Source organism: Lutra lutra, chromosome 13, assembly GCF_902655055.1.
Source record: "Lutra lutra chromosome 13, mLutLut1.2, whole genome shotgun sequence".
Taxonomy (NCBI): Eukaryota; Metazoa; Chordata; class Mammalia; order Carnivora; family Mustelidae; genus Lutra; species Lutra lutra.
In genome coordinates, this window is record NC_062290.1 from 64,076,875 (window position 1) to 64,095,841 (window position 18,967).

At 36.7% G+C, this 18,967-nt stretch overlaps 1 protein-coding gene across 2 annotated transcripts in view; it reads left to right on the forward strand.

Annotated features, from left to right (window-relative positions):
* Positions 1–1,189: 1,189 nt before the first annotated feature.
* STX17 (syntaxin 17) overlaps positions 1,190–18,967 on the forward strand; it is a 58,707-nt gene continuing 40,929 nt past the window's right edge. The window contains exons 1-3 of one of the 2 annotated variants that reach the window (XM_047699050.1): positions 1,190–1,227; positions 8,277–8,462; positions 13,627–13,692. In XM_047699050.1, the coding sequence (XP_047555006.1) occupies positions 8,340–8,462; positions 13,627–13,692 (189 nt within the window). In that variant the 5' untranslated portion in view covers positions 1,190–1,227; positions 8,277–8,339. Of the gene's footprint in view, positions 1,228–2,214; positions 2,733–8,275; positions 8,463–13,626; positions 13,693–18,967 lie in introns of those variants that run through there. The other variant, XM_047699049.1, reaches the window with a different exon arrangement.

An 18,967-nucleotide genomic window follows, 5' to 3' on the forward strand; every position in this document is an offset into this window, starting at 1 on the left:
TCACATCTCCCCACTGTGGTTGAGGCAGGTTTTCAGAACTTATTTCGAATGACCTTCATTTCAAAAGATCTTGTTTAATTGACCCTTACATGAAGAACATCTTCCCATGACATGGCTTAATACTTTAATATTTCTTCTTAAAATTATAAATTTATGAGTCTTTCATTCCTAGATTAAAACAAACATCAACTTCATTATACCCACAAAGAATCTCTAAATTGCTTATATATATACATTTTTTTTTTTTGCTTTAGTTTAGAAATTGCTTTTTAAGACTTTCTCACAGGCTCCTAATATTCTTTTGTCTACAATTTCCACCTGTACTCCCACTCCACTGGGAGACCTTAAGACCTGAGTTTCCTGAGCTGTGTCTTGAACATCCTTATGACTTCTTTGGATAATACTGTCAGGGGATACATTCTAAACAAGTCATCCAAACATTCACAAACACGTAAGAAAGGGTGGGTCTGCAAGTCAGATCATGTGACCCAGACAGGACCTCAAAGCCAGTCCTCTGCTTGGTCACTGGTAGCCGCTGGTACTTGAAGCGCTTGAGAGGGGAAATTAGGATAAGCCAGTGGAGTTCCAACTCTGTTACTAACTGGCTGAACTGGAGTGAGTCACTTCAAACTCTTGTTTAACTTCAGCGTCATCAGTATAATTGGAATAAGGACAGTGGCATGAAGGACTCCCCCAGCCTTGGTGGGGAGGGAAATCACAACTTGTCTGAGCTTCAATTTCTGTGCCTGTTACAGTTTTAAGACTTGTGTCCTGTCCATCTCACAGGGTTTTGGGGGACGGAATGGGAGCAGGCACAACCTTTCAGCTTCAGTTTCTACATGTGTAAAAAGCTTAGAACACACGGCCAGCCCGCGAATAAAATTCCTGTTAGAACAGGAAAATGGACAGAAAAACTTTGCAAAATGTAGAAAGCTATGCATGCGTAAATTATGTCGTACTGAAAACAACACAGAGCCCTAAAAGGTGATTGTGGGTCTCTCTCCTACTAGCTCCAGGGTTGCAACCTCACAACATAAAGCAGGATCACTTTCTTAAATCATTCCCGCTGTAGGGAGTCATAACAGCGTCGGTGCCACACCCAGTAGGGCCCAAAGGTGCCAGGAGGGGGCGTGGTCAAGCCCGGCCAGCCCCTCACGACGCCCCGCCCCGTCGCACCCGCGCCTGCGCCGTGCACACCAAGCAGCCTCGAGCGCCCCGGCGGGAGGTAAGGGGTTTGCGGGAGGCTGTCTCGGGGGCGTCAGGCCCTGACTGGGTTTGTGGGCTGGGCGCTGAGCCCGCGGGCGGTAGAGACGCCGGGTGGGAAGCACCGCATCCATTCCGGAGTGCGAGCGCTTTGAGGGTTCCTCCCGGCTCCGAGAAGTGGCGGTTTCGTTTTTGGAAGCTCTTTTCAAAGCGGGTGTTGGGAGGCCGCCGACAGGGCAAGCGCGGCGGCCTCCCGGGGTCGCGGGGTGGGAAAGTTTCCCGCACCAACCCTGCCCGTGACGCAGCGTGGGCTCTAGGTCGTCAGGGTCGCCCTGCGGATTGGTCCCGAGACCGCCCATGCATCCGTTCTCTGGTGGGGGCGTCTGGTGCTTGTGGCCCAGGGGCGCCGTGGGTGACACTGCGAGGGGTGACGCGAGGCTCGGGGGCAGTGAGGGGAGGACCGGCCCGGTGGTCGGAGTCTCCTGGCAGCCAGACCAGGACGTGGTTCTGGAGGTGGTCCCGCCTCTGACTACCTCCTAGATAAATTCTGAGTCGGAGGGCTTAGGAGACCATGTGGGAGGACCAGGGGCCAGGACTTTTCTTTCCGAAGTCAGTGCCCCGTCTGCCAGTCAGAAGCAAAGGAAGACAAGCTTGAGGACGTTCGGGGCCACCACTGGAGGAATGTGGGATCTCTAGGCCGATAGACGGTGTTCCTTGCTTTTGGGGGAGCGGAAGGTTGCGGGCAGTTTGGGACTTTTTCTGAGAAATGGGGCTCTTTATTTATAAATAATCTTTTTTTTTATTTTTTTTAAAGATTTTATTTATTTATTTGACAGAGAGAAATCACAAGTAGGCAGAGAGGCAGGCAGAGAGAGAGAGGAGGAAGCAGGCTCCCTGCTGAGCAGAAAGCCCGATGTGGGGCTCGAACCCAGGACCTGGGATCATGACCTGAGCTGAAGGCAGCGGCTTAACCCACTGAGCCACCCAGGCGCCCCTATTTATAAATAATCTAATACAGTAAACCTCCTAGTACTTTTTCCTCACGGGAAACAGGAGTATTAATGGTACTCAGCTGATAGTAGTTGTAAGCCCTAAAGGGTAGTTTGTACAGCACCTGGCACCCTGACCCCCGCAAGTGTTAGTGCAGTTCTTCAAAATGTTTGAGCTGTTTTCTCAAACATCAATTCAGAGATTTTTAGAAAGCCTTTTTATTTTATTTTTATTTTGAAATAGTTTTACAATTACAGAGAAGTTGCAAAAGTAGTACAGTTCTCTCCAGCTTTAAAGTGAACACCTTACATAACGATAGTACAATTATAGAAGGTTAGCAAGTATCATTGGTACAATTCTATTCACCAAGCTACCACCATTTTTCAGATTTCATAATTTTTTATCCTAACGTCCTTTTCTTTCTGTTCCAGGATCCAATATAAGGTCCCATATTGCATTTAATTGGAAATAGTCGACTCCTTGGTCTTTTCCTGTCTTTCCTCCCCTTGACACTTTTGAAGTACCCCGTCAGTTATAAGGTAGAGTGTCCCTCAGGTTTTATCTGATGTTTTCTTATGATTAGATTAAGGTTATGCATTTTTGTTGATGCCACAGAAGTGGATGTACCCTTCTCAGTTCATCATATGAGGGGTTCATGTTATGATACACTGCTTTTGACATTGATCACTTGGTTAAGGTGGTGTCTGCTAGGATTCTCTGCTGTAAATTTACTACTTTTCCCTTGAAATGAATCGATATCTTGGGAGAGTTTCTAAACTATGCAAATATCTTGTTTCTCCTCAAACTTTCACTTGATTTTACCATCCAGTGGTGGATCTGGCCTTCAGTGATTATTACTTTGATCTTCTAATGGTGATTTTCTGTTTCCCTCATTCCTCCTCCTTTTATTAATTGGAGTTCTGTGAGGAAGAGCTGCCCCTTGCCCATTTGTTTATTCACTTATTTTTTTTGTATCAGTATGGACTCATTTATTTTACTCTTGGTAATTTTTGGTGTTTATATTGTGTCTCTAGTTGTCCAGCTTTGGCCCTTGGGAGTTTTTTCAGATTGTTTCCTTTTGACAGGCTCCTTCACTTTTTGAGAACTTCCTTCCTTTCTGGCACCATAAGATGTTCCAGGCTTGTCTTGTGTTGTCTCTGTCCCAGCCCTGCAATCCTCCAGTCCTTCCAGGGCCCATGGTTTCCTTTTTTGGAGAGTGGTATTTAAACATCAAGAGCAAGGGACTAGGTGTGCTCATTGCTACTGGAGTATTATTGTTTGTGGTTCCTGGCAGAAGACATGAATATATATAAGTATAAATATATGTATTATTTATTTTTATAAATATTTGTCCTTTATAGATCATGTTACATATTTATTATTTATGTAATTATAAAAGACTAAATACTTATTTATATTCATTATATTTATAAATATATATATATTTCTTAGCTTTGTACATGTGTATCCACATATTCCGTGGATATACACATACACACACACATATACCCAAGCATACACAAAGATTTGTTTTTGTATTTATCTGTATGTATGTGTTCATATATCTGTGTATATATATTTTTAAAAATAAAAATTCATTCTGAAAGTTCCATTTGTAAACGAACACCACAGGGTTCATCCTAGTCATGTCCCTTGTTACTTCTTCTTTTGACAGAAAGCTGGCTTTCATGTTCTACAGAATATTTTATTTGCTCAATTCTCACATAAAGGATTTTCAGGATTTCTAACCCTTATGCTAAAAAACAAATTTGCTAATTAGAATACAGTTGTGTGTAGTTCTTTTTGTCTTTATCTTAATGGTATCCAGTTAAAATAGTGTTTTCCAGAGTTACCTAGATTATTTTCTTCCCCTACTTTCAGTGTGGTTATGCTATTCATTGGTAATATGGTTTTGTTTTTATTAGTTTGTGTTCCATTTTATGTTTCTCTACGTTTTGTTTTTGTTTTTTAGTTTTCAAAAATTCATTCTTTGTAATACACAGTTCTGTGAGTTTTGGCAAATGCTTATAATTGTGTATCTACCACTCAGACTGTCATGACACAGAACAATTCTATCACCTCAGATATTCCATTACACTTAAAAAAAAAAGTTAGAAGGAAATCGACTCTACAGAAGTTTGGGAAATTAGGCATTTTTGTATGTTTTGTCTTGTCTTTTTCATAGGCATATTTTACACAGTTGTGATGTTAATGTAAATGTATTTTTCATTTTTGTCATTTATTTCTATCAGAAAAATGTTCCAGTTTTTTGACTGAAAAATCAAGAAATGCTGACATACTTGTTTTTCAGTTAATTTTAACAACACATATTGTATGTTGGATTACATACCTTCCTTTAACAACTTACAAACTACTGCTGTCCAACTTTCTGTTTCTGTAACATCACAATTTATGCAATTATTTGAATGTTATGTTCTCATTTTAGTGTATATAGGCATTTTATTATAATTTTATAGAAATGGAAATTGTGGAGAGAAGAAAAAAATACTGGCCAGAAGGAGACCAAGAGTTGGGAAAGTCTCTTGGGAGGTTCTTGGGGCAGAAAGTCTTCCCTTATAGATGGTCCTTAGGAGTCAGTAGGTTTTCCCTGGACACAGAAATCTGAGGGGTAGAACCATGCATAAATCTGACCTGGAAACATCACTTTTGGAACTGAAAAAAATTTATCGTCATAGTGTAGGGGAATAGTGCAAACAAGTCAAATATCTAATAATTGGGATTTGTTATGTATACTATAAACTGGTTAGTGGAGAAGAAAAAATCATTAGAGTTGTATATCAAATGATACATAAATGATGCCTGTAAAAGGGCATCTGGACAGAGGGAGCATCACTGCAAAGCCAGAAGTAGAGATTGGGTGATAATACTTCGATTGTGTGAATCAGTGAACATTGTATTTTCTTGTTCAAATAATATGGAACTCTAGGAAGTTTTTGTTCAGAGGAGTAGCATATTGCAAATCGTGTTTTTGGTATATTGGTGGTAATGCGTGAGGAAAAATTGGAAAGGGGAAAGAGTTTCTAAAAGCAGCCTAATTAAGACACTTGTAAGGTGCTATGCATATTGCATTATTTGGAGTGATGGGATTAGAAATGATGAAGAAAGGATCTGTGAAGAAATATTTTAGTTCCATCAGCATCTATTGAAAACCATGTATAGTTAAAAAGAAAAAAAAAGGAACAGTGGTAGATAAAAAGATACCTTCCTATAGGATATAACCTGCATGGTAGAAAAAAATGCAAACAATGTGATAAACTGGGAACATTGTGAGACAAATAATTGATAATTTATGAGTCTATTATATGTTAAATATAATAAGAAAAAGATATCCCCTATAGTAAAATAGATACATAGCACTAGCAAGTAATTCATAAGAAATGCAAATGGCTAATAAATCAATGCTCCCAGTAATTTAAGGAATGCAAAATAAAACAATAATGGGACACAATTTTTGAATGTCTAAGGAGAATGCTTGTATTCTTGTATTTGTGAGAATATGGGTACTTGGATATTTTGATATGCTGCTAGTGGGCATGTAAACAGACACAATCGTTTGGGACATTTGGTATCAAAAGCCTTAAAAAAGTGTGTGTACCTGTTTGATTTCTAATTATTTATTTTGAAGAAACATAGATGGTAGTATGGATTTATGTGTAAGGGTAATTACATTGTAGTACAGTATATAATAGTGGAAAATTGGGAACAACCTAAATAGCCAACAATAGATGATTAGTTAAATTATGGAGCATCTATGTAATGTAACACTACGCTTCTATAAAAGATGTATTATAGAAAAACAGTCATTTACATGGAAAGATTGGTATTATATTTAATCAGAGTATTCAAAATACTTTCACCTGGTAATAGTATAATTTATGATACTCATACCTCCTGGGCTTTCATTTCCTTTAGGTTTATTTTATTGTTAAAGTGTGCCTTTTAGTAGTTCTTTTAAAGAGAAAACTTGCTTATAAACTGTTGTGTCTGAAAATGATTATTTTGCCTTCGTTTCTGAATAATAATTTACCTGGCCATATACCAACTCTCTCAGCATTTTGAGGATATTCCTGTCTTTTGATAACCTCGCTTTGATGAAAAGTTTGTTGCTTTTGTTGCTTTATTTTATCTTTATCTCTGGTTTGCCTTTTTTAAGATTTTTGTTTGTTTGTTTGCCCTTCACGTTCTGTAATTTCCCTTCCATGTGTTGGTAATTTTTTTTTTTTAATTTATGCCACTTGGGGCTTATGTACATTTTCGATTTGAGGTCTTGTATCTTAATTCTCAGCATGTTCTCTTGAATAATGCTTTTTCACCACTTTCCTTATTCTTCTCTTATGGGACTCCTATTTGTTATTGAGCTACTTATTTTATCTTCTATGTTTTTCATCTCTTTATTCCTCTGTGTTCTGACTGATATCTTCCAATCAATAATTCTCCATTCAGCTACATAGTTTATTGTTTAACACATTTTTGAGGTTTTTATTTCTCAATTTGTACTTGGTTTCTCAGATTAGCCTGCTACTATTTTGTAGTATTATCTAATATTTAAAAGGATTCTATTCCTTCCAAATATACGTATTTTAATTTTTTTTTTTTTTAGATTACTATCTGTAGTCCCTTAGCTATGAATTTTCTTGTTTTGTTGGGTCTGTGGACTGTCGGCAATGAACTTCTGTATGTATCTCCAATTCCCACTCACTACTGTAGCTGTTGAACTCTCTTTATCTTTGGTGTGTGGAGATTTCCCTTTTTTGCTTTCAAGCTTAAACATAAACGAACTTAACATAAAAAAAACTTAAACATAAAAAAATGAACTTACTAAGTTGATGAGATACTCTGTATAACCAATACTTCGAGATTTTCAACTGTGAAAGAAAGTTTCAACATTATTTAGATTTATAGTTCTTAATGCTTCTGCAGTGATATCATAAAAGCAATTTTTTAATATCATAAAAGCATTGGACTCTATTCTCTGACATAACTCAAAAATACATTCACAATTATTCATAAAGATTCAGGGACTCCATAAAGTATATTTGTGAACCTCTGTCTGTGTGGACCCTGGTTTAAGACCCCATAACCCACTGGGATTAACATAGTCATTTTTTTTTTCTTTTTTTTCAATACAGGAGAGGTTGTGGGCTAATGAGATGGCATGAAAGCAAGGTTGTACAACAGTGGTTTTTAAGCTTAGTTAAGCAGTGGAGCCCTTTACTGATGCAAAATCTAATATGCTCAAATTTATGAAATCGATATAAGTAAATTTTCTCCAGTTGAAGCAGGGATGGGGTCCTGGAGCCTGCTCATTTGCTATCCTCTACCCTCACCTACTCTGACCCCAAAGGCATACTCTTGGACATTCTGGAACAGTGATAGGAAACTGTTGGTTAATTAGAAAGAACATTTGATTGTACTCTCAGGAATCCTGGGTTCTTATTCCAGCTCTGTTGTTAACTGTTTATTTGTATTGGTTTTGGACAACACTAATCACTTTGTAAGAAAGGGAGGAGGCAGTTTAAAGGACATCAGTGAGAAGAATTGCATATGATGTTATAATATATTTGAAGAATATAATTATATAGTTACATTCAGAGGTTAGAAATGGAGTTTGATACAAGCAGAAATGTTATGAAATTTTTTCTTCTGGTTTTGCCACCTGACATCTTTTTAAAAAAAGTTTAGTCATTGTCCAAGATACATTGGGAAATGAAAACTTGGACAGTAGACTCATAGTTTAAAAATAAAAAAAAGTATTTAAATGTATACATTCTTATTTGGAAAAGAGCCTGGAAAGACATACATCAAAATGGAAAGAGTAGTTAACTGTGGGTGAGGAGATGATTGATTTTATTTTATCCTCTTCTTCATATTTTCTAAACATTTTAAAGTGCATATTCATCTGTAGAAAGAAAAAAGTTTCAAAATAAAAGATTTATTAAAAAAAAGTCATTCAAGTTCAGAATTAAGTTGAATATATATTTAGAAAAATTATAAAATTAATTGTTGGTTTTTAAAAATAACAGAAACTGATTAAAAACATTCTTAAATTCTTCCCTTTTAGGTTTTCTATGTGAGTGGAGAAGACAGTCGCTGCAAGTAGAAGTGACACAGCATTTTTTTTTAGGATGTCTGAAGATGAAGAAAAAGTGAAATTACGCCGTCTTGAACCAGCTATACAGAAATTCATTAAGATAGTAATCCCAACAGACCTGGAGAGGCTAAGAAAGCACCAGATAAATATTGAGAAGGTGGGCTGCTTTTCATTTTCTACCACAAGAAACAGTTGCAAATTCTGATTTATACTTGTGCATTTCAGCCAAATTTAGAATATTAGATAGGAGGCTTTGGTAAAACATCCATCTCCTATTGGTTTAGTAACATTCATTCTTTTCATCTGGGTTTTTATTTTACAACTACATCTGGTATTATTCCTTTTTAAGGGAGGGATTTAGGAATAGAAACTATACCTTTTAAGTTGTACATATTGACATACTGGGCAGTTAATTAAAATACAAATTGTCTGATAGTGCACCATAATGTGAAGGCAGTGAACTTTGGCTAATGGGCCTGCCTTAATTTCCTTCACCCTGTGGCTAGTTTTTTGAACTTTGGTGTCTATCAATAACTCCTATCCTCTTCAGGTGCACATAGAATAAAGAGGTAAATCATTGTGTGAAAGAGGGAATTTCCCAAATTGACTTCTTCCCTTTGAAGAAAGCCCCAAATTGAGAAATACCACCTGGAGGTTAGTTTAGGAAATAGGTGAGAAAGAACTAGTCTCCTGGATCATGGTGAAGGTGGCACAGAAACTGGACTGGCCAGCATCTGATGGAATAGTTGTGGCATTCATGGGAACATAGGGTTTACTACTGAGCTTTGACTTGGCAGATTATATTGTTTTATTTGCTGTAGGATAGTAAGTGGGATTTGCTCCTTCAAAAAGACCTCCCCCAAATAAATTTTAAGCCGTGTGGCCCTCCATTAATTTTTTGTGGTGGGGGGTGGGGTGGAAGTGGTCATTAAGCCTTTCAGTATAAACAATATTTATCACCCTCACCTGAGTACCTTATATAACTAAGAAGTGTCAGCTTTTATTTCCCCCAGATACCATTTGTCTTCCTAGTATTTAAATCTTTTCAAAAAGTATAGAAAATAAGCACCAGGAATATTAAGATGAAAATTTTAAAGCAAATATGAAGCTATCTAGAATTCAAGATTGCTATTTTGTCATCTCAAGTTTTTCTTTATCCGTAAGCAATAAGTTCTGTGACTTTCTAGGGTGGAGGAGTTTTCTGGTAAACTGGTTAGTCTTGTCATAAGCAGAAACAAATTACAGGGCTCCATGCTTTGATTAATGAGGAGGACTTACTCTTTTAGCACTGTAACAATATAGAAATCGAGTTGTTTACTCTGGTTGATCATATCTGGGTGGCAGGTTGATAAGGTGTATTTTAAAGTCCTGAGCTCATATCAAAGCACTCAGTTACAGAGATGACTAGAACTTGGCAGATGAATTGATTCTGAAACCTAGACATAGGTGGACTATGCTCTGTTAAGATTGTTTCTTTGCCCTATATTACCTTTGAGGTTTGGCATGTCTTAAATTTCCCTTTTCTTATACTTATTCTGTATAAAGTGCCTGCAATCATACCCTCAGATCCTAGCCACACATACCACCCAGTCAGTCATCTATGGAAAAGCCAGAACCCTGGAAACAAGGAAGGTGGGGATAGGAAAGGATATGTTATTGATTTGATTAGTTGTGCCAAACTTCATAAGAATATTATTCCAGAGTTATATTGATCTTTCTCTGCCATAACATTTTTCCTTTAGCATTTTGTGAAATTCTTACTTAATGTGAAATTTTTAGACAATGTCAGAATAATTGTAATTTACAATATAGGTGATGTCTGAAGCTAGGCAAACTCATGCTAATCTGTGTTTTATTCAGTACTCTTGGTCATTATACTATCTCTAGGATTTCTAGTTTTATTATGGAAGTGACTTTTTATGTATATAAGCTTGGATAACATATTTTAATAGTTTATGGCAATGCAAAAACATTTAAAAGCTGCTGTGTTCACTGTGGACAAAAGAGTTATGAACTAGGTTTGGACTCCAGGTGTTTGACAATGCCTCACTTTAAAAAAGGCATATTCTTCCTGGGGGGAAGGGTGTAGAAAGATAAAATATTTATTATGTTAGCCGTCAGTCATCCAATATGAATTTAAAAGAAGAAAGTCACACTGAAGAGAAATGAAGGTAAGCCTTGGTGGAGTGATTCTGCAACATCCGAAAACAATGAGAGTAGTGTGCTGCGCACACCTGGGACTGTATTCCATAGGTCCTTCAGCATTACATTTTATTACACATGATAGTCTTGATTAGAACGCAGCGCTGAAATTTGAAGTGTTAGCATTCAGCTTTCTCGGCTAACATAAGATAGGCTTAAGCATAGTTAATAGAAACAAGATCATGTTTGGAACATAATTTTCTTTGTTTCATATTGTAGGGTTAGGAGAAAACTTACTGTGTAGCATGTACTGTGTTAGTATATAGTTAAAATACAAGTGGCAGAAAACCCCAAAATAGTGTATTAAATCAGATAGACCTTTTTTGTTTTTGCTTTTATTTTTAACCGCTCATAGTTACAGAGGCACTCTGGGGCTGCAGTGGCAGCTCAGCAGTCATTAAAGACCCAGGCTCTTTTTATCCTGTTCTCTGACCCTCAACTTGTTTCTCTCTTGCATGTAAAATAGCAGCTCCAACCTCAGCTATTACATCCACATTCCAGCTAAGATGAAATAACGAGAGTTGTATTTTTGCTATGTTCTTTTTTCTGTCAGTTCTCTTTTTTTCTTTTAAAGGGAATCCTCCTGTTCTTGTTTCATGGTTGTAATATCATGGCATCTCTCTGGTGATTTTATTTGAAAGTTTTTATCTGCTTCTTTGTCTGTATTCACTGAGTTTTTTTTTTTATTCTTGCTCTCTCTTCCCCCACCTCCTTTCCTCCTTTCTTCTTTGTGTCAGCGTGCAGTATTATGGGCATTCCTTGGTGAGCTGTTAATGTTTAAGAGTGCTAATTGGAAGGTATTTGTGTGCGTAGCAGGAAGTAGGTGGGGTATTATACCTGGAGGGGTGAGCAGGTGAAAGCTCTGTTTTAATGGGGAACCACCAGATATTCTTCTGGAATGTGTTCTGTGAAGATAGGGACAGTGTAGTTGCTTGGGCCTGTAGAGAGAGCACTTGGTAGACTACCTCTTCCTTACATAAACTTTCAGCCAAGCCTTCTGCCCCACCATACACATCCTCCTGACTCCCTGGTAGCTGGTACCTCTGGTCACTGAGTCTTTAGGGAGTAGTCGTGTGGCTGTTGGCTTGTCACTCACTGCCTCTCACACACCACTCACCCCTTCTGCAGCCTCATGGTGCAGGCTTTCTCAGATCTTCTAAGTCAGTTGCAACATGTCTGTACTCTTTCCAGCTTCTAAAATTTTGTTAGAATTTCTTGTCAACTGATATCTTCTGTTGTATTTTCATGACTCTTGTGAATGTATACCTTTTAAAGTTCTTCATTGCCATTTTTGTTGGGTTTTAGAAAAGAGCAGAGATAAATGCTTGTGTTCAGTCTTCCAGGCTTAATGAGAAGGGAAGTCATTAATTATAAGAAATAAATAAGTTTGGGTGTTTGCTGTCTTTTATTGTTAGCACTGAAAAGTTCATAAAAAATATTTTTTTTTTTTTTTTTATTTAAATTAGATTTCTGATCCTTAGGAAGTATACAGTCCAGTTAAGGAAATAAATTAAGAAATAATTCAGAGAATAGTAGTGACATATAATTAAGTGTGAAAGTGAGTGGCATGGACTGTTCAGGTTAGGTGTGAAGCACAAGCTGTATGGTACAAAATCAAACCTAATCAGCCTCATTGATTTGTTATTTATCACTTCATGTATAAGAGCCTTATAATAATATACTTTCAATTCCTCTCTCAGGGTCTTATTATAGTGTTAATGTCATATAATTTGCTTCTGTATCCAATAATACATTGTTGTTATTTTTGTTTTAAACAGAGTTTTCTTTCAAAATGGTTTTAAAAATAAGGAAGAAAATTCTTTTTAAAGATTTTACGTCTTTCAGAGAGAGAGTGGGGGCAGGGGCAGAGAGAGAGGGAGAGAGTCTTAAGCAGATTCTGCATTCAGTGCAGAGCCTGATGTGGGGCTTGATCTTACGACCCTGAGATCATGACCTGAAAATCAACAGTCCCCACGCTTGACCAACTGCACCACTCAGGCACCCCCTCCCCCCACCCCGGCCAAATGTTTTATATTTACCATTTTCAGTGCTCTTCATTCCTTTGTGTAGGACCAGGTTTCTCTTCCATTTTTACATCAGCCTGAAGGGCTTCCTTTTTTTTTTTTTTTTTTTTTTTAAGATTTGTTTATTTATTTTGAGAGAGAGAGAGATTGAGAGAGAGCACAAGCAAGAGAGAGAGAGATTCTCAAATGGACTCCACACAGAGCCCATGGGGGTGGGGGGGTTCAATGTCATGACCTGAGATCATGATCTGAGCTGAAATAAGAGTTGGATGCTGACCTGACTGAACCACCCAGGCACCCCTGTATGGGACATTTTCATGTTTCTGTCCTTTCACAGTATTTCTAGGTTGATTTTTTTCTTCTTTTGACATGTAGTATACCAGTGATACACTGAACACCTACTAACATATGGATTGTTTGGATTTTTTATTTAAACCAAAAATAGTATGTGATGTCTGGTGTTGATGTTTGTATTCTACATAAATATTGTGCTATAATGTTACCACATTTTGCTATGGTTCCTGTCAAATGAAAAATTTTCTGTTATCCTGCTCATCAAGTTTCTTGGTTGAAACCCTGAAGGCTAAACATTGCTTTGGTAAAAACTAAAGAATGTGTATTTAGTGTTCATTCTCATTTTTGTGTACTTTCTAGTCTGCAGTATCAATGTTACTTTTTCTCAAAGTCAGATTTTAGTTTTTAATCCTTGACACTATCATTGACAAACTTAAAATTCTTGGTAAATAGTAACAATATCTCTTGAATACTCTTAATCTTTATTTTTTATTCTTTTACATTCTCATTATTTTTTTCATCTCCAAAGAACTTGCAAGACTGAGCACACTGCCTTTTTTCAGTAAAGTAAATTGTATCTAGTGATTTTTATTTGTTTTACCATTTGCCAGAATTTTGTAGGTGATGTTTTCAAAAATTTCCTACTCATATTGTCATTGGACCATTAACCGACACTATTAAGTCAATAACTTTGAGCTAGTATCTTTAAGTTTGGTTAGGTGAGTGGGGATTTTTGTGGTAACTAGAAGTAATAAGTTTAGTAATTAAAAAAAACCTGTACCTTTCTTCTCTTTTGTATAGTATCAAAGGTGCAGAATCTGGGATAAGTTGCATGAAGAGCATATCAATGCGGGACGTACAGTTCAGGTAAGGCTATTAATTGTTTCTAGTTAATCAGTATGGAAAAGACAATCTTAAGAAAATTTTGCTAAAATAAATACCCTGTGGTTGGATCCTTTTATGCATATTTGTAACTATTTCTTAAGGGTACATTTTTAGCAGGATTTACTGAATCAAATGTCATACATATTTTTAAGATTTTGATTCATATTACTAAAATTTCCTCCAGAAACAATGAATCAATCAACTTACACTCAAAATCAACACATTTTCCAAAAACCTTACAACCATAAGTATTACCCATTTCTTAAAATTTTGCTGATGGGTAGTTCAAATAATGTTGCTTTATTGTTTTTATCTAGAGTTTTTCTTTAATTGCTTTGAATGGTGAAATTTTTTTTTTCATATGTGCCTTGGATAGTAGTATTTCTTTTGTAAATTTCCTGTTCCTGTCTCCTGCATGTATTATGTTGTTGTCTTTTGCAAGAGTTTTTAGTCATTTTAAGGTATTGTTCTTCTATTTATAATACAGTTACAGTAACATAGTGTTGCAAATCTTTTTTGCAGCTACTGGCGTTTTAATAATAAATGTTAATTATTTTAAATTAATTTTAGAAAATCATGTATTTACATGGTGAAAATCCAAATAAAGTTAAAAGGCTTTACCTTACCCTTTTCCATCTCCAAGTCCTAATTGCAAGAAACCACTTTTAATCATTTTGACCATTTTCCCTGGTATTTATCTCTTTATTCCTTAATATCATTTGTAGACTGGTATTTCTCAATCAGGTTGAGGTATTATCTCTTCTTGTGGTATTATCTCTTCTTGGAGCTCTAGCTTTTTACTCTGCTTTTGTACTTCCTTTCCCCTTATACAATTACATATAGTGTAATTTTTGGTTAAATTATAAATCAGTATTTCATTATTTTGTTTATGAAGATATTGTTTCCTTCCGAGCCAAATGGTAAAATAGTATAGTCTTTGCTTTTTATGAAGTTAATAGTTGTTTCTCTTTTTCTCTCTTTTTTTTTTCTTTACTGGCTTTCTGTGTATTTGTAGTTAATTTTTTTAAATGTTCCACATCTCTGCTACATGCTATCAGTAATAATTTTCATATGCTCGGATTTACTACGTTCCATTCTTTATAATGAAGACTCCTTCCTATAGCCCGATTCCCAGTCCCGATCTGAATTTACTTTCTAGGCCTGTTGCATGGCTGCTGTTCTGGGATTTCCTTCACTGCTCTTCTGTGTGGGTCCATGTTTTCTGGGATATCATGTCTTACTCACTTTTGGTTTACTTTTGTTTTGTTGGAGTAGTAGGTCTCTAAATAAGGGTACCTTGGAGGTAAATTTTTATGTTATTATGAGTCTGAAAAATACCTTTTTTCTCCTCCCATGTGATTACTAATTTCAGTAGGTATAGAATTCTAGTTGGAATTCTTTTAGATATAAAGGTTTTTTAGTGTAGCTCTTGCTAAAGCTGATCTGATTTCCCAATTTTTATTTTTCTCTTTGGGAGCTTTTGTAATCCGTTTAATCCCTGGTGTTCTCAAATTTGATCATGGTGTGCTTAGTGTTGGACTCTTTGAATCTAAAAACTTATGTTCTTTATTCTGGGAAATTTATTTGTTTAATCATTTTTAAAGACTTATTTATTTTAGAGAGCATGCACTAGCAGTGGGGAGGGGCAGAGTAAAGAAGAGAGAATGCAAACCCCCACTGAGTACAGAGCCCTGTATAGACCCCAAGACCTGGATCATGACCTAGCTGAAATCAAGAGTCAGATGTTTAACCAACTGAGCCACCTGGTGGGAAATTTAAATTATTTGATAATTAATTCCTCTGCTCTTTGCTTTTTTTTTTTTTTTTTTTTAAATCTTTAATTGCAAGAGTCAGCAAAATATGGCATTTTCCTTGGAGGAACCTCCAAATATCAGTAGCTGGAGGCTTGTTCTGGTTCAGTTTTCTAAAGAAGAATCCTCTTTCTCCTGGGGCAAGGAGACACTTAACTTTTCAGTTATAGAAACAGACTAAGTGAAGGTTGCTAGGGTGTCCTTGTTTAGTGCAAGGTTTCACATACATCTCTTTTAGCCCTGTGCTTGGTGTTTCTGAATCTCCACAGTGGTTTTGTTTCTCCAAAGAGTGCATCTCTGGGCTTCTTGCATTTCAAAAAGGTTTCTATAGCTGCAGTGTAGTGAATAGATCGGGATAGAGTGAAATGAATGCAAGAGAGCCTTTAGGAGAGATTACAGAGATAGTGGAGATGGAAAAAAACAGATTGACTTGAGGTCTCATAGAAATTTGACTTACCTCTTTATATATGTATTTTACTGCTTGCTAACTAGATTATGGACCTAAAGATCAGGGATTGTGTCTCTGCTATTTGCGTGTCCCGCAGTACCTGGTGTTCAGCAAGATTCAGTGTTTATTGAATGGTATTAAGCATGTAAATGTCAATGAGATTATTATGACTAGGATTTCTTACCATCTTCCCTGTTCAGTAGGTCAGTAAAAATCACTTATTATCTTGAGACAGTGGCTATAATCAAAGTGTTTACTGATTAAAGAATATATGTATATTTACATTATTGATCTCCATCTGGCAAAGCTTTATGTGTGCCATTAAAGTGAGATTGAAACTGTTTTTAGATGTAAGTATTTGTTTAGTTTTATTCATATATGCTCTGAATTTTCTGGATAGGCTAGTTCTTTGCTAGTTTGTGTAAAACTTATTTTTTGGACAGTTTCCTGAACATTTACAATGGCTTTTCTAGATTTCTCATTATTAGATATATATGAAAAGAACTATCTTTTTACTTTCATTATAGCATCTTTGTTGAAAAGGAATTCTTAATTTAAACATACTCTAATTTTTCAGTCTTTTGTTTTATGGTCATGCTTAAGGTGTCTTATTCAAGGAATACTTTCTATTTTAAGATCAAGAAGATATTTTCCTATATTTTATAAAACATTTATTTATTTATTTAGTTTTAAAAGATCTTATTCATTTATTTTGACAGAGAGCACAAGTAGGCAGAGCGGCAGGCAGAGGGGAGAGGGAGAAGCAGGCTCTTCGCTGAGCAGGGAGCCCAACGCAGGACTTGATCCTAGGACGCTAGGATCATGACCTAAGCTGAAGGCAGCCGCTTAACTGACTGAGCCACCCAGGTGCCCCTAAAACACTTTAAAAAAATGTTTTAAATATTTTGCTTTTAACATTTAAGTCTTTAATCCATCTGAAATTGGTGATACGAAGTAGATACAAATAAAATTTCCCTTATTCTATTTGGAAAACCAGTTGTCTCACACTATTAACTGATTTCTACAATTCTATTACATATCACGATTCCATATATGTATGTGTCTGTTGCTGGTCTTTCTATCCCACTGGTCAGTTTGTCTGTTTCTCCATCAAGTTCCACACTCTTAATTAAGACAGCCTTATGATATGGCTTGATATCTGGTAGGATAGTGCTTCCATTTTTCCCTTTTTGGAAGTGTTTTGGCTGTTCGTGGCCCTTTAGTCTTCCATATGAAATTTGGATCTGCTTGTCAAAGTCCATATACAGTCTTGTTTGGAATTTGGGAATTGCGTTGGATTTATCCGTGTATTTAGAGAAAATTGACGTATTTATAATGTCCAGTTTTCCCACCTATGAATATGGGATATTCTTGTACTTTTAATGTATTTTTTAATAGTCTACATACCAGTTGTGGTAGATTTTTAAAGATACCTGCAAATATTTCCATCTAGTTGGTATTGCACATTATGATCATGCATTATGATCATGCACTGTGATGGTGCTATATCACAGTATGATTCCCTTCCTGTTGAATCTGGGCTGAGGCAGGAATAATGCTGCCTGATTTCTGAGGGCAAGTGAGAAAGGTCAGATAACTTCCAAAGTGGTTCTCTGAGGGTGCCTGCTCTGGGGGAACTTTGCCATCATGTGAAATGTCCAGCTGTCCTCCTTTGGGGGAGGTAGATATTCTTTTGAATAATTGGTTTAAATCCCTTTGGACTTTATCTTTATATGTATATATATTTTTAACAATATTTTTCTTCTCTTGTAAAATCACCCATTTTTCCTGATTTCTTCCTAGTTTTGATTTCTTGTGTTTTCTTCCCCACCCCCCCAAAACTGGCTTTCTAGTTATTGGAAGAAATAATTGGTTATAAACAAGCTTGCTCAAATTTATCTTTTTTTTTTTTTTTTTTAAGATTTGTTTGTTTATTTTGGAAAGCAAGTGCATGTGCATGAATGGGGGGGGCAGGGAAGTGGGGAGGGGGCTAAGGGAGTGGGAGAGAGAATCCTCAAGCAGACACCCTGCTGAGCGCAGACCCTGAGGCAGGGCTTAATCCCAGCAACCTGAGATAAAGACCTTAGCCTAAATCAGGAGTTGGAGACTTAAGAACTGAGCCACCCAGGTGCCTCACTGCTCAAATTTATCTCTTAAAAAAAGATCTTAGGGGCACCTGTGTGACTCAGTTGGTTAAGTATCTGTCTTGGCTTAGGTCATGATCTCAGATCCTGGGATCAGGCCCTGCAGCAGGCTCCCTGCTCCCCGTCTTGCCTCTCTCCTCACTCATGTTCTCTCTCTTTCACTCACTGTGTGCGTGCTCTCTCTCTCTCTGTCAAATAAATAAGTAATCTTTAAAAAAATTCGTATAAATGACGAATTTTGCTCCCTCTGCAAAAGAATTCTTATTTCTTTTTATACATAATGCTTTCTCTGAAAGTAAAATCTCATTCTGCTGTATTCCAGGATGATTGTAAGGATTGTTAATCATGTGTGCAAAGTGTTTACATAGCCCTTGTCATAAGTATGTATTCAGTAAATAAGAGGAATTGGAGTAAGCTTGATTTGATACTTTCACTTTTAACTGCTAGATCAAGGCAAGCAGAAGTGTTAGGTTTTGTTAGTTTAACTTAAAACACATTGTGGGCGCTTGGGTGGCTCAGTGGGTTCAAGCCTCTGCCTTCAGCTCAGGTCATGATCTCAGGGTCCTGGGATCGAGCCCCATATGGGGCTCTCTGCTCAGTGGGGAGCCTGCTTCCTCCTCTCTCTCTGCCTGCCTCTCTGCCTACTTGTCTGCCAAATAAATAAAATTAAAAAAAAAAAAAACCACATTGTAAATGCATCATTTTTTCCCCACCATGGTTCACTTGTCTTACAAAGGTACAAAATGTGTATTTTAAAAAGCTTAGTCTTTCTTGCCCCCCTTCCCAAGTACTTAACATACAATAATAATAGTAGCTGATAATATAGGATTCTCTAGAATATATCACAATATTAG